This window comes from Drosophila navojoa, chromosome X (assembly GCF_054131105.1).
Source record: "Drosophila navojoa isolate 15081-1374.11 chromosome X, UAZ_NAV_1.0, whole genome shotgun sequence".
NCBI lineage: Eukaryota > Metazoa > Arthropoda > Insecta > Diptera > Drosophilidae > Drosophila > Drosophila navojoa.
The window spans coordinates 10,424,204-10,448,457 of NC_142895.1; the positions used below are offsets into that span (position 1 = coordinate 10,424,204).

General features: G+C 46.3%; 3 protein-coding genes across 5 annotated transcripts; 2 read left to right on the plus strand and 1 right to left on the minus strand.

Annotated features, from left to right (window-relative positions):
* Window positions 1-32: 32 nt before the first annotated feature.
* On the plus strand, window positions 33-1,150 carry LOC115565136 (uncharacterized). Its single transcript, XM_030390140.2, has 2 exons — window positions 33-309; window positions 371-1,150. Exons 1-2 carry the CDS (start codon window positions 166-168, stop codon window positions 788-790), a joined length of 564 nt encoding a protein of 187 aa, XP_030246000.1. The 5' UTR covers window positions 33-165; the 3' UTR covers window positions 791-1,150.
* On the minus strand, window positions 796-2,922 carry LOC115565135 (uncharacterized). 2 transcript variants are annotated; one of them, XM_030390139.2, is made up of 2 exons: window positions 1,593-2,922; window positions 796-1,505 (listed from the first exon to the last, which is right to left on the minus strand). In XM_030390139.2, the coding sequence occupies exons 1-2, from the start codon at window positions 2,796-2,798 to the stop codon at window positions 1,248-1,250; spliced, it is 1,464 nt and encodes a 487-aa protein (XP_030245999.1). In that variant the 5' UTR covers window positions 2,799-2,922; the 3' UTR covers window positions 796-1,247. The 2 variants fall into 2 exon arrangements, with proteins under 2 accessions (XP_030245999.1, XP_030245998.1); XM_030390138.2 differs by having other exon boundaries at window positions 796-1,508; window positions 1,593-2,916.
* Window positions 2,923-7,390: 4,468 nt separating this feature from the next.
* Window positions 7,391-19,714, plus strand: Dora (zinc finger SWIM domain-containing dorado). Of its 2 annotated transcripts, none has more exons than XM_089264373.1 (8): window positions 7,391-8,579; window positions 11,478-11,720; window positions 11,828-11,991; window positions 12,072-12,382; window positions 12,470-17,500; window positions 17,570-17,908; window positions 18,013-18,162; window positions 18,253-18,618. In XM_089264373.1, exons 1-8 carry the CDS (start codon window positions 8,276-8,278, stop codon window positions 18,470-18,472), a joined length of 6,762 nt encoding a protein of 2,253 aa, XP_089120499.1. In that variant the 5' UTR covers window positions 7,391-8,275; the 3' UTR covers window positions 18,473-18,618. The 2 variants fall into 2 exon arrangements, with proteins under 2 accessions (XP_089120499.1, XP_089120500.1); XM_089264374.1 differs by lacking the exon at window positions 18,253-18,618 and adding an exon at window positions 19,432-19,714 and having other exon boundaries at window positions 7,394-8,579.
* Window positions 19,715-24,254: the final 4,540 nt, after the last annotated feature.

Consider the following 24,254-nt stretch of genomic DNA (forward strand, 5'->3'; position numbering starts at 1 on the left):
GCCTGCGCCAACTGTCCGGCGCATGCGTCATGGCCCAGTTGCCAGACCTCCAGCCAGCCACTCGATTCATCAGATTTGCCTTTGCACATGTCAAAAATCGATGTGTGGTGCATTTGTTGATTAGTCATAAGCCCACAGCCCGCAGCTAGCAGCCAGCAGCCAGTCATGTCCGAGCAGGTCAGCTACGAGGAGGAGTGCCAGCGAGCAGAGCTGCTGGGTCTGCAGCCGCCGGACAAAGCTGAATTTGAGCGCAAACGCAGCGCACGGCTCGAACAGCAGCTGGCCGAGCAGGAGGCTGCCGAGGCAGTCGTAAGTATTGACACCAATTAGCTTTGGCCTGCGGCTTATGCTCCACTCTGGCCCTTTGCAGATGCTCGAGCAGCAGGGCGAGTCGCTGCGCGGCGCCGGCGGCAAGTTGGACGAGCTGAACAGCATCCTGTCCAGCACGCAGCAGCGTCTGAATCGCTTCAAGCAAACGGCCTGCGGCAGTCTGACAAACATATTTACGCGTGGCGGTAGTCTGAGTGGTGCCAGCGGCTCTAGTGCTTCCATGGACATGCCCGGCTACAGCATGGATCAGTCAGCCGAGCAGCCGCAGCAGCCGCCCGTGCAAAGGCAGCCCCAGCCCATGGCCCCGCCCACAGCGGCGGAGGTGGCCGCAGCCAAGGCGGCCAAGCGCGCCGCAATGGACAGCCAGCTGGACAAGCTGGACTCACTGATCAACAAGGCGGACAATGCGGAGCTGGCCATGAGCGAGCAGACGAAGCAGATGCGACGCATCGCCAAGTGAGAGACGCGTTTTGGGATCGGGTAACTTAAAAGAAAAGCATTCGGTTTTATTTCATATATAAATATGTGTGCATATATACATACATATATGCTATATATATCTGAACACATTAGTTGCCCTAAATCACAAAAACAATTAAACATAAAGTCGAGATTTTCAATCACAAATGTGCAAAGTTTGTCTTCGCCCTTGATGCATATATACACATACAACTATATGGTTTATATATAATAATGTTAATAATAATAATGTTTGTGTATACATATAGAAATATACATACTTATTTATGTCTTATACCTAATACTTCTTGCTACATTTGAATCGATTTAAATTAACTAAATAAAATTGCATAATCCAAAAGCTAGTTATGAAATTAATTGATAAGAGAAAGGAAGGAACTAAGGCAAACATAACAACACTCGATTTTAAGCTCCAGCTGGAAGATCTGGCTATTACTCTATTCACTCGGATCGGGCGGCGTTAGTGGCGGCGATGGCTGACGCTGCTGCTGCTTCAGCCAGCGCTTGGCCAGATTCTGCTCGTAGACCATAATGGGCGTCGATTTGCTGAGCAATGGGGAGGTCAGTTCGCTATCCGAATCCGAGCGCTCGTCATCGCTCTCATCGTCCGTCTCATACAAGCTGGCGTCCAGACCCGCATCAGTCTCATAGTCTTCCAGTTCAGTGTCCTGTGGCGGCTGGTTGGGCTTCGCACGCTGCTGAAAGCAGGAGGCAAAGGAGGTAGAAGAAGATTGATAATTGTAATAATAATAATAAAACAGTAAAACAAGATTCTCTCTTACAGGCTGCTCTTTGGGGCGCTGCTGGTTAAGCAGCTCCTGTGCCTCGGTCTCGTAGAAGAAGTAGCTGAGCAGCAGCTTCTCCTCCTCCGAATTGTAGCGCCAGGCATGCGGAATCAGTGCCGAATTGTAATCGAAGCGAGCCTGCAGCTCAAGGAACATGTGCGGCGAGATGTGCATCTTGGGCACCTCGATCTGTTGCTGCCACTGCGCAAGCACTGGCGCATCCGGCGGGCAGCTGCCGAAGACGCGAAAGTAGAGCTTGCAGGCGCGATAGTGCTGCAGTTGCTCCGTCTCGCTGACTGTGCGCCGCAGCACGGTTAGCTGCGGCTCCAGCACCTGGATGAGCATGTGGTGCTGCTGGCGATCCGGCATGTTGGCCACCAGCACCGCCCGACTGTTGGTCGGGGAGAAGAGTGGTGGCAGTAGCGTCGGCCACAAGGTGCTCAGCAGGCGCAGCATCAGTTGCGTCACGGTCGAGTGCTTGAAGAGCTGGCGAGGCTGAAGCTTTGGTGCTGTGGCATCTATGGGTTGTGGCAGCCAGCGCAGTGCATCGGCCCAGAGTTTGGCAGCGGCGCCGGCTTGTGTGCTCAGGCCCAGCATCCACATGCAGCGCTTGCAGTACAGATGATCCGCACGATTCATGATGCGATCCTGCAGCACACTCATATTGAGCACAATGTAATTGAGGCCATAGTAGATGTCTTTGGGGCCGGGCACCAATGTGGCGGTCGGCTTATCTGCGCCGCCATGATTGTGGCAAAAGAACTCGCTGGGATCGATCAGACCACTGGGGCATTCGCGTAAGCGATTGTAGCTGCAGCCGGGTACCAGTTCGCTCCGGCAATTGTTGCAATGCAGCGCCACTAGTTGCTCCGAGTGCTCCTCAAAGCCAAGCAGCAACGGCTGTGGTTTCATCGGGACGGCGATGCTCTTCTCCAGTGCCTCCACATCCAGTGTGGTGTAGTTGAAGCGAAAGCTAATGTGACAGCCGTTCGCAATGAAAACTGAAATGCGTTGTATGTCCATGCCGAAGGTATCGTGGCGCAGCACCAGTTGACTTCCACCGTTCTCAACAATGTGCACGTCGTGCTCCTTGATGATGAGGCGCGTTTTCTTTCGACCGCGAATCTCTTGATCGAACTGCAGGAAGACATGGCCGCTGCTTAAATTTGGGCGCAACTCAATGCAAACGGCCTTTAGCGGCATTTTTTGTATTTATTTTTTGTAGCAGTGTCCCTTGTCGGTTGATAATTTCAATATAGTTAATACAATTAAAAAACCGAATGTGAAATGTTTTGTTTGACGCTGAAGTGCTACTGAAACTTATCGATATTATTGTTTCTATCAAGCGATACATTTATGCTGTCCCGATACTGAGTCAACAGCTGCTGAGTTTAAATTTTTGTAAATTATTTAAAAAGCTTCTTAAAAGTTGTTTAAAAATTTGTAGTACCGTGCTATTAAATTATGACATGATAAATATATCGCATTGCTCTAATATTTAAAACAAATTGCACTGTAAATGGAACTCTGCGCCATCCAGAGTCACATAACGACTAAATTCCCAAACGAAAAAATTATTTTGTAACCAGATATGCGTTTAATATATGTACATACATACATACATACATAATTATATAATTTTGTATAGCTTTATTTAGTTATGTTTTCTAATATTGACAGTTAGCTCACACCAACAGGTCATAATATAAGCATCGTGCTCTACGACCTTTAGAGAATACACTTGTACATACATTTACCAAGAAAGTTATCAAGTCAATTACAAGCTCCCAAAAATCTAACGGCAACATTCTATGAAGTTTCCATGATAAAACTGATTCAAACCCAATGACAACGTGGGCAATATGAGGTCAAGGCTTGCAACAAGCGCATGGATGGCTTAAATTAAAAAGTCAGTATGTAAAAACCCACGACGTCGAGCAAATGTACAGAATTCCTGTTCCATAGAGAAATATAATGATAAAGAGTAATTTTCAAATGTGGCGGTCATAATCTAATATATCAGTTAGCTTGTGCATGTCTGCTAGCGCCCCCATATGATTGGGGGAGTCCTTATGTCGTGTATTTTTTACAAACGCAACACATTGCTTTTTATTCACTTACACATATACATAGAGCTGTAAACATAGGAAAGAAATTATTTTATAGTTGACAATCTGTATTAAAAATCTATCATAGGAGGCGCCGGGCGCCCTCCATCGTTATTATTTGAAGTTGACCACTAACCAGAGAACACATAGACCGGACACGTAGTGTAAAGTGTTTTGCACACTTTTTTTTTGACATTACGACCCACACCACTTCGTATTTGCTCGGCTCCTCACTTTTAGGTTCAGGCTACTAAAATATTCGAGAGCACAATCATTTTGCTTCTGGCGCTCGACCGAGATGGTCGATGGTTGAACAAAAGATCCCTCTGTGCTCAATGTTTCCTTTGCTCTCTCTCTCTCTCTCGGTGCTCTTTGCTCTCTCAAATGTGTATATGTGTGTATGCATGTGAGCACAAGCAGCAGCTCTGAGCTGCCAGCTCACGAAAATTGAAATTTCTTCGCAGCAAGAACCCATGCCTTCCCTTCTGTGTGAAGAGTATACCGAACTTATCAAACCGTTTGCCAAGCTCGTACAAAATATGTATATGTGTTTTCGATTTTAATTGTGGAAAGGGTATGAAAGCGTTGGTGCTCATGATGAAAATGCTTTCGCGGCGAGCGTGCACACACACAGTCTTTGTTGCTACATATATTATGAGCGTTTGTGTGCCTGTGTGCGTAGCACTTGCTGCCTGTAGCAATTTTAGGTCCCAGCATTTGCATTTGGTTGATCTTGAGAAGTGCGCACACTTATATATGTACATACATATGTATGTATGATTGTATGTACGCACGGGGCGCGATGCCCACAATTGTGGAATATCACTTGTAGAAGCATTTGTATGCCTATGTGCCCTTACATGTGCGTTTGTGTGTGTGCATGTGTGTAAGCATGGGACGTCAACATTGGTGTGCATGTGTGTATGCATGGGACGAGAACATTGACGTGCATGTGTGTATGCATGGGACGAGAACATTGGCTGCCTACCTCAACTAAGAATTGTCTGAATGATTTTGGGCTCGAATTGAAGAGGCGCGCTTATACATACATACATATGTATGTATTTATGTAAGTAGCTGATTAACTAAAGTGACAAGTGCATATGCCAATTCTTTGTGGCACTGTGACCGTCGAATAACTCATACTGTATGTGTATGTGTGTAGTATAGTTACTCTCGCGCTTATATTTAAGCACCTGGATTTAATTTTAATGATCGTGGGTTGGCTATCGGAAGGAATTAAAACAAAAGTTTAGTATCTTATTTAGCTTACTATACAAATGGGATGCGATTTTCGATCCTTTGTACCTGTTCATATAGTTACATACATATACAGGTGCATGCCAATAAAAAATAAACTTCTAAAAAGAATTGGCATATGCACTTGTCACTTTAGTTATAAGCGCGCCTCTTCAATTCGAGCCCAAAATCATTCAGACAATTCTTAGTTGAGGTAGGCAGCCAATGTTCTCGTCCCATGCTTACACACATGCACACACACAAACGCACATGTAAGGGCACATAGGCATACAAATGCTTCTACAAGTGATATTCCACAATTGTGGGCATCGCGCCCCGTGCGTACATACAATCATACATACATATGTATGTACATATATAAGTGTGCGCACTTCTCAAGATCAACCAAATGCAAATGCTGGGACCTAAAATTGCTACAGGCAGCAAGTGCTACGCACACAGGCACACAAACGCTCATAATATATGTAGCAACAAAGACTGTGTGTGTGCACGCTCGCCGCGAAAGCATTTTCATCATGAGCACCAACGCTTTCATACCCTTTCCACAATTAAAATCGAAAACACATATACATATTTTGTACGAGCTTGGCAAACGGTTTGATAAGTTCGGTATACTCTTCACACAGAAGGGAAGGCATGGGTTCTTGCTGCGAAGAAATTTCAATTTTCGTGAGCTGGCAGCTCAGAGCTGCTGCTTGTGCTCACATGCATACACACATATACACATTTGAGAGAGCAAAGAGCACCGAGAGAGAGAGAGAGAGCAAAGGAAACATTGAGCACAGAGGGATCTTTTGTTCAACCATCGACCATCTCGGTCGAGCGCCAGAAGCAAAATGATTGTGCTCTCGAATATTTTAGTAGCCTGAACCTAAAAGTGAGGAGCCGAGCAAATACGAAGTGGTGTGGGTCGTAATGTCAAAAAAAAAGTGTGCAAAACACTTTACACTACGTGTCCGGTCTATGTGTTCTCTGGTTAGTGAGTTGACTTATGCCCGATATATATTGGTATCGAATTGTTTGGGAAGAGCTGCCGATGTTTTTCGATGTTTTTTTACATCACTAGTACGAACGCGAACGCGATTTTTGTGATGGATAAAAACAAAGTCCCGTATAAATTTATGAAAACTGTGTAAAAATGCAGCAAATGAATCAGAAAATTATTACTAAATTCTGCATTGATTGAGAACTAACAATTTGGAGTGCATAATTAGTGTAACAAAGCAAAATTATTTCGAAACGGGCAAACAAAAAGGTTTTTTCAACGTTTTCTTTACGCATTTCATGCACACACATATACACACAAACACAACATATACACATATATTTGAGCACACATACAGGCATTGATATATGTATATCAATATATTGATGTTGTGCTGTTGTTGTTTATGAAAGTGTGTGTGTGTGTGCGGGAGCGGTGCATTAGTCTATATATGTGTCTATGTGTATGTGTGCGTGCGTTTGTTCAGTGTGTTTCTGTCTGCCTGAACAGGCCAGCGCGAGTACGTTTGTGTTTGTGTGTGATAAAGAGAGAAAGAGTGCGAGCTCGCGCGCAGGTTTCGCGACAAGGCATAAAGCAGGATAAAAGGAGCGAGCAAAGATGAGCAGAAAGAATAAATGTAGAAAATAATTAAAGGTTGCTAAAGGGACGTACAAGACACGGTACAACAGCAATGGCAACGGGGGCAGCAACAGCAACTACAGAGCAGCTGGTCCTGCTGCAGCTAAAACAACAACAACAACTACCAAATACATACATACATGCATACATATGTATATTTGTGTGTATTTCATATGTACGTACGTTTATGCATAAAACTGTGTGACCAACACAATTGGCCATTTTGGCGTTCTCTATTTTGGCAGTCACACACACACACACACTCACAGATACACGAAATACACCAATACACAATCGCAGTCACTGCTCCCCCAGTGACTCTCTCACTCTCTGCTGCTGCTGCTTATGCTTCTTGCTGCTGCTGCTGTGGGGGGTACAAATTCACATAGCCGTGAAAAATAGCATGAAACACAACAACGACAATAAACAATAGGCAGCCGTCGCAGTCGCAACAGCGCAGCGCGTTAAGTTCGTTTGGTTGCGTATGTTCCATCTAACGCGTCGTCTCGGAGACTTCTATTAAACTTTTGATTTTTAAATTATTTTTATTGTTTGTTACTTTTGGGCAGCTCCCACCCTTCGGTCCTGTAGCAATCGGTCGCTCGGTCGGTCAGTTAAAAGCTTATGCGTATGCAAGTTGACGCAGTTAACGATAAATGTTTGTCGTGACACGAAGTGCCCGCGCTTGCAACACACAAAAACAAGAAAAAAAAGAAAAGTAAAAAGAAGAACAAAAAACCCAAACAAATCATAGAATTTTAGTGTTTTTAATATTATTAAAAGTGTAATTTATTAAAAATTGTTAATTGAAACAGTTGAAAGAATAAAATATTTAGTACAGACACGCGTATAAATATAAGAAAATATATATGAGTACACATACATATAATTAAGGAGTCTAGTGAAATTAGTGAACATACCTTTAACCTGCAGTTCATATATCTCGCTGTTTTGAAATCACGCAACCATCCCTATGAAAACAAAACACAATTCACCAACACCAGCAAGAGAAAAAGAATCAGAGCAAACGTAGCAGGCGACGCTGCACAAATCCATGCGTACACACACACGCGCGCGCATACATACATAAGTATGTATCTGTAAATAAATAGTTTTGAAATAATTTTGAAAGCATTAAGCAGCAGTTGACAACAGGAAAATTTCCAAAAAAATAAATATATTAAAAAATAACTAAATAATTATAACAAAGAAAAGAACTTTAAATAAACGTAATCCGCTCAACATTTCGCCATTTACACGAATAAAATTGAGCGTAATTATCCAAATTGCACTTTACAAAGAACTTGCAAATAAGAGAGAAGGAAAGAGTTAGAGGATTGAGCAAAGAGTAGCACCGGAAGAAAGCAAATATCCATCCAAAAATAACAAACAAACACACAGAGGGAGAGACAGCGAAAGCCCCGGCAGCAGCATCAGCAGCAGCTGAATAAATAAATCATAAGCTCGCAGAACGCGTAAAGCTCAGCTTCAACCTGGCGAATCGCAACGGCAACAATAACAACAACAGAGCCGATGCCGCCGCTGGTGGCGCTGCCGCTGTAGCCGCCGCTGGCCGCAACAATAACAATAATGCAGCTGCCGCTGGTGGAGCTGCTGCTGGAGGCGCTGGCGCCGATGCAAATGCGGCCAACGGCGGTGGCGGCGGCAACGAGTGGAATCCCGAGGAAATGGATCGTTTCAGCTTTGACGACTCCATACGCTTCGAAGAGGATTCTCTCTGCAGCTGGAGTTCGGAGGCTGAATCGTTGTGCAACAATTGGCGTGGCTGGAAGAAGCCAACCAATGGCACCACCGGCCCTGGTCTGGGCAATGGTAATGGCAATGGCTTAGGTCCACTTGCGGCCAACAGCAATAGCAATTCTGGTGGCGCATTCGGTGTGGCGGGATGCAGTGCACCTGGCACAGGCAGCAACGGTGGCATGTCCAGCTCAGCCTCCATGGCGTTTGGTGTTCAGTGTGGACGCCAGTTTGGTAAGTGAATATCCTTAAAATATCTCTGAGACTACCACTTGATCAATGCTTAACCCCATAATATACCAACATAACCCTGAATGCATTTCTATGTATGTATGTGTGTCTCGCATACCCGCAAATCGGTTAATCTGGGAACGTAGGCAGCTGTCTAATGAGTACTTGTTGAACCATTGCCAAGATCTTTTCTTTTTATTGAGGACTTCAACAGTACCAATAGCTCAACCTTTCTATAATTTTAAGAAACAAAAACAAATTCAATTTACATCTTATCAGATCATTCAACGCTGGCGATTGTAACGATCTGGCAGCACTGCCAATTACATACGCTCAAATTACACGCATTACATTTTCGATGCATTCACCGAATTCGACGTTAAGTCTGTATGTATGTATGTATGTAAATGTACCTACAAGCATATCTGTATGTATGTTTGTATGTATGTAAGCATATGTAAAAATTGGCTATAAGTTGCAGCAACAACAACTATTTCTGCCTGCGTCTCCTGCTTATCGCTAAAGTCAAAATCACGACTTTGCTGCTTACATTTTGTTGCCATTGTCCGTTTACCTTGTATTACCTTCCTCTTCTTCTTCTGTCTGTTCCTCTCATCTGCACATCACAACGTTTTTTTTATGTATGTGTGTGTCTGTATGTATGCATTGCTCATTGGCTTTGGTCCGTTTCGTGTCCTGTGCGCCGCCGCACCATTATCAACATATAATCTCAGCAGCGCTGCGACTGCGCTGCCGTTACTTTTCATTGCTCTTTGTTTAGCTGTTGTTGCTGGTGCCTGTGTATGCTAGTTTTTTTTTTGTTTTGTTATTGGGGGCCAGGCCATCTTACTATGTAGGTGAGCGAGCACCGGGCAGCTGCATTTTTACGTTAAATGAATGTAAAAATTGGTATGAATGTGCGTGTGTTTTGTGTACCTGTGTATCTTTGTCTGTCTGGCTTTGAAATAGGTATAAAAAATGAATAATAACCGCAAAAAAAGTGACGTTCTGCCTTCTTTCTGCGCTGCGTTGCGTCGGTAATTTACTTTAGCTCTTCGTTTGTGTCAAGGAACCTTTTCAAGGATAATGTCCAAATAAGTGTGTATGATTTCCCTATATGCATATATATTTGTATATAGGATACTTATGTATGTATAGTTCAGTATGTACATACATATATCCATATATCCACCAGCTTTGACAAAACTTGTAACAAGGATCGATGTCAATCAATTTGTAAAAAACTATCGATGACATTACAACCCTGTGTATATGCATATGTATTTGTATGTGCTACGTGGAGTATGTTGCCACATGTCATCTAATTAGTCTCGTGGTGTTTTTTTAACTTTTTGTTTGTTTCGATTTTGCTAAAAATTTGCTGACAGAGTAAAGGCAGCAAAAGACATACGAGAAGAGTTTTATTTGTATTTGTGCTATTTGTTGGAATATCAGTTTTCATGCACTTCCGGGACCGCGAACGAGCGACACACATGCGTACGCGCGTATGTGAGTATGCATGTAAGTGCACATGTATTATGCACAATTTTGACCTCTTTTTTGGTGGGGACAACACTGACGACAATAACACATATCTGAACTCGATTTGTTGTTGCTGTTGTTACTGGTGCTCCTTACCCTTGCCTGCTTGCGCTTACACGCACACACACACACACACACACCAGATGTCAGCAAATGGAATGCGAATAAAGAAGGAATAGGAGGAGGCATGAATAATAACTCTTGACGCTTGCGGAAAATGACTTTGAATAAAATGGTGCCAGAGTGTCTGAAATTAAGCGACAGCGAGCGAACGAGCGAAAGAATGAAAACAAACAAACGATGCGCTGGCCGATGCTTGCGTATGCATGTGTGTGAGTGTGTGAGCGGGTGACTGAGTAAGTGTATAAGTTTGTGTGCGTGCGTGTGTAATGAATGCCAACCGACAAAAACGTACAAAATCGATATCGATAATGGGAAACGAGAAGTAAAGCTTGAAAACGTAACACATTAGCCAAGACCCTTCACGATAGTGAAAGCGAAACAGGTTTACATTAAAATGTCGAAGACAGCTGTTTATATGTAGATGTATGTATATATATAAATATATTCATATATGTACGTATGCAGCTCTTAGAAGATGAACACATGACTGTGTGTGTGTGTGTGGGCGAACTTGAACCTTATTTTCTTGTCGGGTGCGCGCGACCAATGCTTTGTTGCTGTTGTTATTGCTGCGTCAGTGCTCGTGTTAAAAGCAGCAAAACGACACAAAAATATAAACTCAACTCTTTTATTGTTTCTCTGCTTCTTTGTTTTGCGCTCTACAGCGGATGGACACGACCTTTATATATGTATGTATGTGTATGTGTGTGTGTGCTTATGTATGCATGTTGTTATTGTTAATGTGTTGGCTGTTTGTTCATTTGTTTATTTGCATGACAATTTGTAGAATTTTGTTTATCTACAAGTCAATTGCGCTGCACGCACAGACAAAACATACATACAGACATCTATATAATGTGTGTGTGTGTGTGTGTGTGTGTGTGTAGCATGCAACGAAAATTTAACTCGGCTTTTTCATCATCTAAAACGCCATTGACCTCTGCAGCGACTGACTTGCCTCTTCTTCTTCTTCTTCTGCTTACTTGGTCATTGCTCGAATCGTCTCGGATAGCGTTTGATTTATGCTTTAGTTGTGTGCGTGCGTACGTGCGTGTCTGTATGTGTGTGTGTGTTAAGCATTCCTGGTATTACGAATAAAAATCGAATCGGCTCCCTCTAAGGCCTTCCCCTCCACATTTCTTGTTATTGGAGACTAGTTGAAGAGCTACTGGCAATTGATTTTATTGAAATCGAAACTTTATAATATTATTAACCCATTTTTATTGTTATTTACAGATGTCTCGTCGCTGACCGAGCTTGCGGCACGCTGTGTTGCCTCGTACATACCATTCGAGCTGGTCGAGCATGTCTATCCGCCCGTGCCAGAGCAGCTGCAGCTGCGTATTGCATTCTGGAGCTTTCCGGACAACGAGGAGGACATACGATTGTACTCGTGTCTGGCCAACAGTTCGGCCGATGAGTTTCATCGTGGCGATCAGCTGTTTCGCATGCGCGCCGTCAAGGATCCGCTACAGATAGGTGAGTCTCGAGAGATCTGTATATGTACATATGTATGTATGTATGTATGTATGTATGTATGTTGTATATCAAGATCTGGTAATCATTGGTCGAATTTCATCTTGCAGGCTTTCATCTGTCTGCCAGCGTTGTGAGCCAAACGCCGCGCACCTTCTTCAATGTGGCCGTCACATTCGATCGCCGGCGGATCTCCTCGTGCAACTGCACCTGCACCTCCTCGGCGTACTGGTGCTCCCATGTGGTGGCCGTCTGCCTGCACCGCATCCATTGTGTATGTGTCCCATGCCAAGATTTCGCATATGCCACCGTTTCACACTCTAACCCTGTCTCTTTCCATTTCATGCCGTGCAGCCCCTGGAGGTGTGCTTGCGTGCACCTGTCTCCGAGTCGCTGACTCGCCTGCAGCGCGACCAATTGCAAAAGTTCGCCCAGTATCTGATCAGTGAGTTGCCGCAGCAGATATTGCCCACAGCGCAGCGGCTGCTCGACGAGCTGCTCAGCGCCCAGCCGACGGCAATCAATACAGTTTGCGGCGCACCAGATCCCACGGCGGGTGCCTCCATAAATGATCAGACCAGCTGGTATCTAGACGAGAAGACGCTCCACAACAACATCAATCGAATACTCATCAAATTCATAATGCCGGCGCCAATCGTTTTCAGGTAAGCCTCTACCGTCTTTTGAGCTCCAGCTCCAGCTCATGCTCATCCTCATCTTCATCCGCATGCTCATCATTTTCGTCCTTGCAGCGATGTCAACTACTTGACCAATTCGGCACCACCGGCGGCCGCTGAATGGAGCTCGCTGCTGCGTCCGTTGCGTGGACGCGAGCCGGAGGGCATGTGGAATCTCTTGTCCATAGTGCGCGAGATGTACAGACGCTGCGATCGGAATGCCGTGCGTCTGCTGGAGATCATAACGGAGGAGTGCATGGCCTGCGATCAGATGCTGATATGGTGGTTCCAGACCAAGCTGGCGCTCATGATGGGCTCCCATGGCCACAGCGGTGGCAAGCACTCCAATACGCACTCGAACTCCACAGCGCTGCAGCACGCGTGCAGCTCGCTCTGCGATGAAATTGTCGCCCTGTGGCGTCTGGCTGCACTGAATCCGGGACTGGCGCCCGACGAGCGCGACATGCTGCACGCCCAGTTCACGGCCTGGCATCTGAAGATACTCGATCGTGTGGTGAAGAGTCGCATGATGCCGTCGTCGTACACGAACAAGCACCAGCAGAACTCCCGATCCGAAACGGAGCTGTTCATTGGCTTCAAGCCGGCCATTGAGGCATGCTATTTGGACTGGGAGGACTATCCGATAGCGGGCGTCACGCACACCCACGACACCAATCCCATTTACTATTCACCGTTCACATGCTTCAAGCACACGGATGCCAAGGGCGATGCCTGCGGCACCAGCACCACCAGCCAGCTGAACGCCACCCAGGCGCTGATGAGCAACAACAAGCACTATAATTACTTCAGCACCTCCAACGATCATGGCATGCATGCGGGCGCCTTCAAGCAGCGTGCGGAGCGTAGCGCCTATCGTGAACGCTTCGATGCCAGCGGTGCTGAGCTGTTCGGCTCGCCCAATGAGCCGCCGTCCATAAACGCTGTCATGATGCTGGCCCAAGTGAATGCCGCCTGCGGCATGGGCGTCGATCGTGATGCCATTGGACTGGGCGCCAGCTCACAGCAGCAACAACAGCAGCAACAACAGCAGCAACAACAGCAGCAACAGCAACAGCAGCAACAACAGCAACAGCAACATCAGCTCGCAGGCGCTGTTGGGACATCCAAGTCGAATGCTTCAGGCTCTGTGGCAGGCGGCGTTGGCGTCGGCGTTGGCGGAGGCGATGGCAATCGTTCGAGTGCCAGCAGCGAGGGATTCTGTGAGAACGAAGATTTCGGCGGCGACAACAGCAGCAGCCTGAACTATTGCACGGAACGTGCGACGGCTGGCGTGTCAGGGCAGAAATCGCTAACCGAGTCCGATTCGCAAAGCAGCTTCGATGCCGTCTCGCAGCAGAGCAAGGATCTGCCCATGTCTGTTGCTGCGGGCGTGGCAGGCGCCGGTAATGTTGTTGTTGTCGGACCGGGCACACCCGACTATAGACAACAGGCGGGCGGCTCCACGTCGGATACCTCGTCGGCATCGTCGGCCTCGTCATCGGCATCAACGGGATCGGGCAGCAGCAACAGCTCCAGCTCATCCATGCTGAAAACAGCTGCAACGGCTCAGCAGCAGCAACAGCAACAGCAGCAGCAGCAGGTGTCACGTCGCCTGTCCAAGGACGAATCATTTAGCAGCAGCAGCGATGAGTTCATTCCAGTTGTGGGTGCGCCCATTGCAGCGGCAGGAGCAGCATCGGCAGCTGCAACTGGCGGTGATTCGACGCCAGTGCCCAGCACTTCAGCAGCAGCACGCGCCGCATTGGCAGCAGCAACAATTGCACAGCAATGTGAAGAAACAACGGCCGCAGCAGGAGCAGCAGCAGCAGCAGCTGGAGCAGGAGCCGGAGCTGGAGCAGGAGCAGCAGCACCTGTGCCAGCGGCAGCAACAGCAACACCAACTGCAGCTGCTGCTGGTTCTAGTGCTGCTCCTGCTGCTGGAGGCACGGCAGCCATGGAACAGCCTTGCTGCAGCAGCAGCATCGCCGGCGCCGGCGCCAGCAGCAGCAGTGGGACACGCGGCGCCATGGCTGGCGATAACAAGCAGCCGCACATCTTCTCGAATGTACGCCCCTCGGAGGACGCGTGGGACATATTGTTGGCACGGGCGGAGGGCTTGCACGCCCATGGGCATGGTCGTGAGGCGTGCATCTTGGCCGTGCGCCTGGCCGAACAGATGCTGGCCAATCCGCCCAACCTGCTGATGGAGCTGCCTCCGGCGCCCAAGCGCAAGGGCAAGAAACAGAACGTGAATCCCATATCGCATCAGTTGACAGTGGTGGCCTCGTCGACGCTCTCCAAGTGCGCCTTCCTGTGCACCGTGCTCTCCGAGAACTCGGAGCACTATCACATCGGCTTTCGCATCTGTTTGTTTGCCCTGGAGATGCCCCGACCGCCGGCCAGCACCAAGCCGCTCGAGGTGAAGCTGGCCAACCAGGAGGCGGACATATTGGCGCTGCTGAAGCGCCTGCCCCTGGGCGCGGCCGAGCTGCAGGTGATCCGCGAACGGGCCGAGCAGCTGCGCAGCGGCACCTTCAAGTCGCGCGGCGAGGCCCTGCTGCCCATCAACCTGGCCACATTCATCTTTGATGCACTGGTCACGCCCGGCGTGCCCAAACTGCCAATCGGTTACGGCGTCTCCAGCGATCCGACGCGCCGCCCCAGCACATCGACGACGCTGTACAAGCTGAGCGAGGAGAACATGGGCTTCGAGGCCGCCGTGGCGGCATTGGGCCTGAAGGCCAACGTCTCGGAGGCGGAGCATCCGCTGCTCTGCGAGGGCACGCGACGGCAGCGCGGCGATTTGGCACTGACGCTGCTCTACCACTACAAGGACGAGCCGCGCAAGATAGCCAAGATTATGGAGAAGCTACTGGACCGGGACATACACACGCTGCTGAAGACGCCGCTGCTGCCCTCCTACTACTCCAACCATCCGCCGGTGCGCACGCCCAGCCAGCAGCCCTTGCGGCGGGATCACGATCACGAATATGGTGCCAGCGCGGCAATGGGTGCTGGCAACAGTGGTGGTGGCGGCGGAGGAAGTGGCGGCAGCGGTGGTGGCAATGGCGGTGGTGGTGGTGGCGGTGGTGCGGCCGCTGCTGCTGCCTTCAATCTGTGCGAGCTGCTGCCCAACGACTACGGCAGTGTGGGCGGCAACAGTCGACCCCACAGCTCGACCAGCGCCGAGCTGGAGCTGAGCATGTGCGCCCTGAGCATGGCCAGCAGCAGCAATCAGTCGTGCAGCAGCAACAACAACGGCCAGGGACAGGGACAGGGCCAGGGTCAGGGTCTGGTGGCCTGCCAGAGCGGCGGGCAGCCGAATGGAGGCAATGGCGGTGGCAGTGCCAGCAATCCGGCTGGCGGAGCAGGTGCAGCTGGCGGAGCAGCCGCAGTTGGTCAGAACAATGGCAATGGCAATGGCAATTCGGCCGGCGGCAATGGCAACTCGGCCAGCGGCAGCAACAGCAATCCGAACAATGCGAGCAGCAGCAGCCGGAGCAAGGAGAGCCGCTACAAGGGCAAGCGCGCCTATCCCTCGATACCCAATCAGCCGTCGGAGGCGAGCGCCCACTTCATGTTCGAGCTGGCCAAGAATGTGCTGACCAAGGCCGGCGGCAACAGCTCCACGTCGCTGTTCACCCAAGCCAGCACCACACAGAATCACCATGGACCGCACCGGGCGCTGCAGATGTGCGCCTTCCAGCTGGGCCTCTATGCGCTCGGCCTGCACAACTGCGTCAGTCCGAATTGGCTGTCGCGCACGTACTCGTCGCACGTGTCCTGGATACTGGGCCAGGCCATGGAGATTGGTGCGCCGGCGATTAGTTTTCTGATTGACACGTGGGAGGCGCATCTGACGCCGCCAGAGGCAGCCGGCATGGCGGATCGTGCGTCGCGCGGCTGGGACAACAACATGGTCTATCCGGCCGCCGAGCTGGCGCTCTCTGTGCTGCCCCATGCGGCCGCCCTCAATCCCAATGAGATACAGCGCGCGATACTGCAGTGCAAGGAGCAGAGCGATCTGATGCTGGAGCGTGCCTGCCTCACCGTCGAGACGGCCGCCAAGGGCGGCGGCGTCTATCCAGAGGTACTATTCCAGGTGGCGCGCTACTGGTACGAGCTCTACACCCGCAACTCGCCCAACAACTCGGGCGGGGATCACGAACAGCACGAGGATCAGCTGGAGCATTCGGCTGTCAATCTGAGTGCGCTCATCGAGTCGCAGCAGCAGCACGAGCTGCAGCAACAGCAACAGTTGCAGCAGCAGCAACAGCAACAGCAGCAACAACAACAGCAGCAACAACAACAGCAACAGCAGCAGCAACAACAACAGCAGCTAATGAGCGCCGCTGCTGGTGGAGCTGGTGGCCCATTGGCGGGTCCACCTGTGGTCAATGCGGCGCCGCAACAATTCCAGCCAAACGTGGCCGCCTTGACGCCCATCAACCTGGCGCCGTACGGGCCGTACACGTTCTGCCAGAGCATCTATGCGCATCATCACAATCTCAGCTATCCGCCCGGCCAGATGCAGATGTACATTTCGGCTGGTCCGCCACCGCCGCCACAGCCGCTCTATACGAGCTACTCGCAGCAGCAGCAACAGCCGCCGCCACCGCCGCAGGGCGCACAGCAGCAACAGCATGTGCAGCAGCAACAGCAGCAGCAACAACAGCAGCAGCAGCAACAGTCGTTGGTGGCGGCATCAGGTGTGGTGCATGCAGCACCGCCCGGTCATCAGCCACCGCCAGCGTTCCAGGCGCCACCACCGGGCGCCTTTCAGCCACTGCCGCCACAGGCATACCAGGCACTGCAGGGAGGTCCGCCCGGGCCGCCCATGGGTCCAATGGCGCCCACCTATTACGGGCCACCGCCGCCGCCGCCACCAAACGGACCGCCCGGCGGCGGTGTTGGCGTACCATTGCGCCAGCATCCTGCCCAGCATCCAGCACAGCATCCGGCACAGCATCCAGCACAGCATCCATCGCAGCATCCCGTCTATCCGTTCATGCAGCAACAGCCGCCACCACCGCCACCGCAGCACCAGCAGCAGCCGCCGCCGCCAACACAGCCGCCAGTGCGTCAGCGTCAACAGCATCAGTTCACGTAAGTAGAAAGAGTGTGTGAGAGAGAGAGAGAGAGACGGATATATATATCTCCCTTTGCTTCCCATAGATCCACGCAGCTGCGCTATCTGCTGGCCGCCTACAATGTGGGCATGCTGGCCATGGAGACACTGGCGCGACGCGTCCACGACGATCGGCCGCAGGCAAAGTACGCCAGGAATCCTCCGTACGGCGAGGACGTCAAGTGGCTGCTGCGCATCAGCAAGAAGCTGGGCACACAGTATCTGCATCAGTTCTGCGTCTGTGCAGTGAACTCGATCGTGAGTCCCTTTGTGCTGCACGACGTGGCCATCGAGTCGGCCCACTATCTGGGCCGGAACAATCATCAGTTGGTCATGCAGCATCTGCGCTCGGCCCTGACGCCCCTGGTGCAGAAATGCCAGCAAATGTGAGTAGCGTATGGAGTGGCAGCCAGCAGGACTCGTCCATATTCATATTGATTGATTGATTGATTGATTGACCCTTTGTCTTCTTCATTTCTTTGGCATTCAGGTATATCCAGTGCATCCACCAGAAGCTGTACCATCTAACCCAAGGCGACTACGAGGAGTTTGCCAGCATTGTGGTTGCCGCCCGCGCGGCCTTCCAGATCACTCCCGAGGGCAATGCCCAGTTCAAGGATTGGCTGCAGTCGATCAAGCGGTCAGTTGAGGGCAAACTTAGATTAAATATTATAGCTTTGCTATCCACATGTATATATCTCAATTCTAAAAAGTAACCTAACTATCCCAGCGTCATGGACAAAGTATTTGTCGCGAATGGCTATCGGCCGCAGGGCCTAAAGCCCTGGCAATACGACGATCCGGACGGGGTGCTTTTTATATGCGAGAATTTGTACACGAGCCCCAACACCGTCACCAACAGTCACAAGAGCTGGAAGAGAAACTTGAGCATGGCGTTCCGTCGTATGCTCCGCCGGGCTCCCCAGACCAAAGAGAATATTGAAAAATGAAAACGATGCTGAAGATGCAGCAGACTGAGATATCAAGAACGAAGAAACTAACTAGAAAATTTGTCATCACGTTTTTTTGCCTTTGTGCTTTTTTTTCGTTTTTCGTTTTTTTTTTTTTTTTTTTTTTTTTTTTTTTTTTTTATTATCATGATTTATATGTGCGCATGTTTCTTATAACTTTGTATATTGTAAAGCCAATTCTGGTTCTTTAATAATTCCTGGTCATTTTGCGTATTCTATTTGAAATTAAAATTCATCTGCCCTAACATCTGGCTGAAATAATTGAAGGCTTCATTGTTTTATAGTTATCTACATTTATATATATAGTTCACATACAGTATAAACATTTGTATTAACTTGATATAATATGGATATGCTCAAGTCTGGCTGCTGTCTCGATGCGAAGATGGTATTCCAGTCGAGACTTTCCAGTTGTAGCTTATGTTTAACTAATCTTAATGATTAATATACGATATGGAATGCTATACGATAATAGAGCTAACATACGAACGTGCATAAGCATAGTTCACTAAGAACTTTGAGCAAGAGAAAGTTTTAGATTTGAAGAAATTGTTAAATTGAGATGAGTAAAAAAAATCGATAACATTAAGAGGATTTTCTGATTGCCTCCTTTAAATTATCGATATTTTTGAAAAAAAATTTTAAATTAACTGTAAACCGATAACATTCGCAATTGAATATCGTTGATTTAAGAGGACGAAATGTCAAATATTCCAGAATGCTTTAAGCAAACTAAGAAATATTCACACCGACATAGTAAGAGACGATCTATTGAGACTCGGGATAGTTCACAATGTGCTGAAGTCAATTAGGCATTCAGGATGAATGCTATATAAATCGATAACATTCCTTTACAACTATGTAGAATCGATTAATAATTGTCATTGAATTTGCAGCATTCACAATTGAAATGAAATTATTTCCCTGTTCCGTTGCAGATCGAAGTCGTGCAAGAAGGAGCTGTGGACACAGATCAATGCGGCGCTACAAAGCAATTCCAAATGACAAAGACTTGACTCCTGCAATCTGATGACGGCAACGGTTGCGGCTGCAGCGGCTGCTGCTGCTGCCGCTGTTGCGACAACAGCAACAACAATTGCCAGCAGCGGCAGCAGCAGCAGCGACACAGTGCTGGCATCGTCGCCGCCAATGTCGCTGGTGAAGGCAACAGCCGCTGGCAGCGCCGGCAGCAACAATATCATCAACAGCAGCGTCGGCAGTGCTGGCAGCATCAGCAGCCATGGGCACGGCCACAGCCACAGCCATAGCCACAGTCATAGCCACAGCCATAGCCACAACCACAACCACAACCATAACCACAACCATAACCACAGTCACAGCAACAACAGCAGTAGCAGCAGCAGCAGCAGCAGCAACAACAGCAACAGCAATGGCAATGGCAATGGCAATGGCAACGGCAGTGGCAATGGCGGCAGCAACAACGATCAGACTACAGCGCAGGCGCATCATCATCATCACCATCATCATCATCGACATCATCATTTGCTGGAGACGCCGACAAGCAATACAGCCGTTGCTGCTGCAGCAGTGGCGGCGGCAGCAGCAGCCGCGGCAGCAACAACATCCGCCTCAACAACGGCTCAAGTGTACGAGCGTCTATGCCGTCCCAGTCACGTGGTAATGGAACAACAGCAGCAGCAACAGCAGCAACAACAACAACAACATCAACAACAACACCAAAAGCAGCAACAGCAGCAACAACAACAACAGCAGCAGCAGCAACAGCAACAACAACGCGTTGCCCAACTGCCGCCAGTGGGGCAGCAACGTTCAGTGGTGCCGGGACAGGTGCCACCGTTGCCAGCTGCGGCGGGAGCGTTGCCATTGCCTGCGCACGGCTATCCGACAATGCCCGCCGGTTATTATCAGACGCAGGGCACAGGGCGTTCGCTGTTGCATCCGCACCCGCATCCGCATCCACATCCGCATCATGCGCACCCGCCGCACGCGCATCCACATGCCCATGCGCATCCAACGACACATCCCCACGTGCATCCGCATGTGGGCTACCATCATGTGCAGTCGGCGAGCCCATTCCATCAGCATCTTTAACAACGTATCGCAGGCGCTGCCCGCGGCTGCTTTACAGGTGGCGCGTCTCATGCTGCAGCTGCATCCGCGCATCAAGCCCATGGAGCACCAGACGCCCCAACAGCTGCCAACATCAGATGCCACAGGTGCCACATTGGCTCTGCAGCTGCATCGGCCGGGTCGTCTGCAACGCTGCCCTGAGCGGCGGCGCACCACGCTGCTGGTGGTGCTGCTGCTGTTGGCAGCACTCCTGGCCATTGGCCTGCCGCTGCTCCTGCTGCTGCTGCTGCGCTAGCAGCCATTCGACTAGGCTAATGCAGTGTGATCTCAGCGCTGCGCCACGTTTTTACAACCCACACACACACACACACAACCACAACCACACACCACCGCACTTAGTTCATGTTATAGGTTATCTATTGCTCTATATATAACATATATATCTCTAAAAATTTATATATATAATTTTTTTTTTTTTTTTGCTTTTCATTAATTCATTTTTTAGTTGTACAACACAGAATAGAAAACAACAAATTACACGATGTGTGTGCATATTTAGACTGAGATTTCTGCCAACACACAAGCAAGCATTCACACACACACACACACTCACACACACAGGGACAGACACACAGACAGACAACAACAGTAAAAACTCACTTCAAAATGTGTTCAGTTAAACTAACGTTATTTTAGACAACTACTTAACAATAATTAGTTACTACATATACATATATATATATTTATATGTATATGTAATTTTTTTTTTATTTCTGCTTATGATCTATATATATATATATATGTTTTTTTTTCACACTAGACGTAACATTTTACATTTATATATTTTATATAATTTAAGGCAAATATATTTACATATTTTCATAAATCATATACATTGTACATATATATATATATATATATATAAATATATATATGTGCGTAGAGAAATGTCTGTATATATATATGTATGTATATGTGTGTGTATATGTAGAAAAACAAGTGTAGCTAAGCAATTTTGAGGGCTTTTCAAATTATTTTTTATTTATTAAGCCAGACCACTCACCGATCAACTTATTAAATTTATTTAAACAAAATATTGTTATATTATATATATATATTTATATGTATATACATATATCTCCATATATACATATATATATTTTTATTATATAATTTTAGCAATTTTTTTTTTCAAGCTATATATTTGTAGGCAAATCTTTTAGAAGCAATTGTTCAGGCTTCAACTCTTTTGAGCTAATTGTATTTGAAATGTAACTGACATTTGACGTACATCAATTGAATTTGTTTTACCACAAATATTTAGCAGTTAGAGAAATATATATATCTAAATATATATATGTATGTATGTATATTATAAAAAAAGAAAGAAGTAAAAACGACATTTCTCTCAACATGCAAAACGAACAGAACGAGATGGAACAGAATATAAAACAATATAAAATACATAGTTTTAAAAATATTACTTTGTAATTAATTTTAATTAAACACACACACACACATGCAACAACGCAAGTGAGAGAGAAATACAATTTTTATTAAACAAAAAAAAAAATATATAAATATGTATACATATATTTATATATATATATATATACACATTTGCAGTCTATTTACATGCAGTTTAGTTTTGTAAAGTGAACAGAGTACGAAAAAATGCAAAAATAATTAGCAATTGTTTGTTTTTGATTGAGTTTTATTTAGTTATGCTTTATCTTAAACATAATTCATTTTTATCTTAATTGCTATTGATTCTTTTAACTTATAATCCAACTTCTTGCAAAAGAAACAAAAACACAAAAAAAAGAAGAAAAAAAAAAAACAAAAACAAAAGAAACAAATTTTTTTATAAACATACAAAAAACTAAACAAAAATGCAGTTTTGAATAAATATGGTTTTTTGGATTTATTTCAAAACGCAACTAAAAAAAAAAAAACAAAAACAAAAACAAAAACCACAAGACACAAAAAAACATTTTGTTTTATTTCAATTTACCCTTAAACTTATTATTTACTTCTCATTTTGTACTTAAAAGCAAATGCGCCGAGTGGTACCGTTATTTTCTTATGATTTGCCATTTGTTTTGGCCTTGCCACCTGGTTGCGAAATGCGTGTGCTGAGATCGCTGCTGCATAGGCTAGCGTACGAGGGGGTGAGCAAGCGAGACGGCAAGCTGAGCTGGAGAGAGGAGTTATGGCATGCTCGTGTCACGTTGGGCCGAAGCACGACTATCAATCAATGCGAATGTATACACATACACAAACAAACACACACAGAGCTATTTCAATGAGAAACTGCCAACTTCTGTTAGAAACTATGTTAAAAAAAAATTATGTTATAAATATGTATTTGTATATGTATGTAAACAACTTACGCTAAACAGACAGAGAAAGTCCGCACAGAAGCTGAAGCTGTTAAGCTACAACGGCGCACTGCCGCTGCCGCTAACGCTGCTGCTGCTGCTGTATGTAATGCGAAATACCCTGTAAATATGAAATAGTAATTAGATGACTCGTGCAGCGCATTTAGCGCTCCTCTTATATATAAATATTGTAACTCTTTTTGTGTTTTTATATGCGTACATATAATATATGTATATGAAATATAGTATACATATGCATATATATATATATATACATACTTGAATTCGTGCATGCATACAACTTATATATACATATATATACAAATATATACAATATATGAAAAAAAAAAGATAAAAAAGAAAGATGAAAAAGAAAATGAAAATAAAAAAATCTAGTGAATTCTGTAAGCAATCGCGAAAATTGTAAATTTTTAGTAAACAGTTTTATACAAGCGCAATCGAAAATGAAAATGAATATATATAAATATATATACATATATATACATCAATTTACATGCTAACTGTAAAATGTAAAAAAAAAAAGAAATGAAACAAACTTCAGCGAAAAAAAAAACAGTTTTTAAAAACATCAAATGCAAAAGACATGAAACATATACATACATACATACATATATACAGACAACTATTTATTTACATCTAGTTATATATATGTATATACATATAGTTGACTTTTTTCCATGAAAAAACATTAAGCTAAAACAATTAAGCAGAATTAGTAAGAGCGCTTATTCAATATATATATTTATACATATATATAGAATATTCAATTATTGTACATTATATGCAAACACACACAGATATAGTATAATCAATAAACAGGCCACACACACACACACGCACACACCACCATAGCCATCATACATATTTACGATCGCAACTTTTCCGATATTTTACACAATTCCTTAAACAATATGATCAAAGATAAACCAAAAATTATATATGTATATATATATTTCTACATACATACATATATGTGTATGTACAGGTATATTCTTGGGCACACATACTAATGCTAACCCTTCTCATGCGTTCACTTCAGTGACATTTTTTATAGCATACTTTTGAGCGTTCGCCATTTTCTCCATTTCCATTTTCGTTTGCTGTCTTCAGCATGCATTTACCGAAATATCCAAATGAACAAAATTAATAATAATGCTGCCATATAACCCGCCTGCCAATCGGCGCTCAAACACCAACGAACAGTTTATTAACTCCAACATTCATTGTAATATTCTATAACAATATATATATATATGTTTATATGTATAGCTAAATCTACTTGAATAATTTCTTAAAAGAGCGGAAAT

Bases quoted from the DNA above. Each gene is read 5' to 3' on its own strand.
- LOC115565136 (XM_030390140.2), top strand. From the start codon at position 166: ATGTCCGAGCAGGTCAGCTACGAGGAGGAGTGCCAGCGAGCAGAGCTG. The intron at 310-370 runs GTAAGTATTGAC...GGCCCTTTGCAG, and splicing joins AGGAGGCTGCCGAGGCAGTC to ATGCTCGAGCAGCAGGGCGA.
- LOC115565135 (XM_030390138.2), bottom strand. From the start codon at position 2,798: ATGCCGCTAAAGGCCGTTTGCATTGAGTTGCGCCCAAATTTAAGCAGC. The intron at 1,509-1,592 runs GTAAGAGAGAAT...TCCTGCTTTCAG, and splicing joins AGCGCCCCAAAGAGCAGCCT to CAGCGTGCGAAGCCCAACCA.
- Dora (XM_089264373.1), top strand. From the start codon at position 8,276: ATGGATCGTTTCAGCTTTGACGACTCCATACGCTTCGAAGAGGATTCT. The intron at 11,992-12,071 runs GTATGTGTCCCA...CATGCCGTGCAG, and splicing joins GCCTGCACCGCATCCATTGT to CCCCTGGAGGTGTGCTTGCG. The intron at 17,501-17,569 runs GTAAGTAGAAAG...TGCTTCCCATAG, and splicing joins CGTCAACAGCATCAGTTCAC to ATCCACGCAGCTGCGCTATC.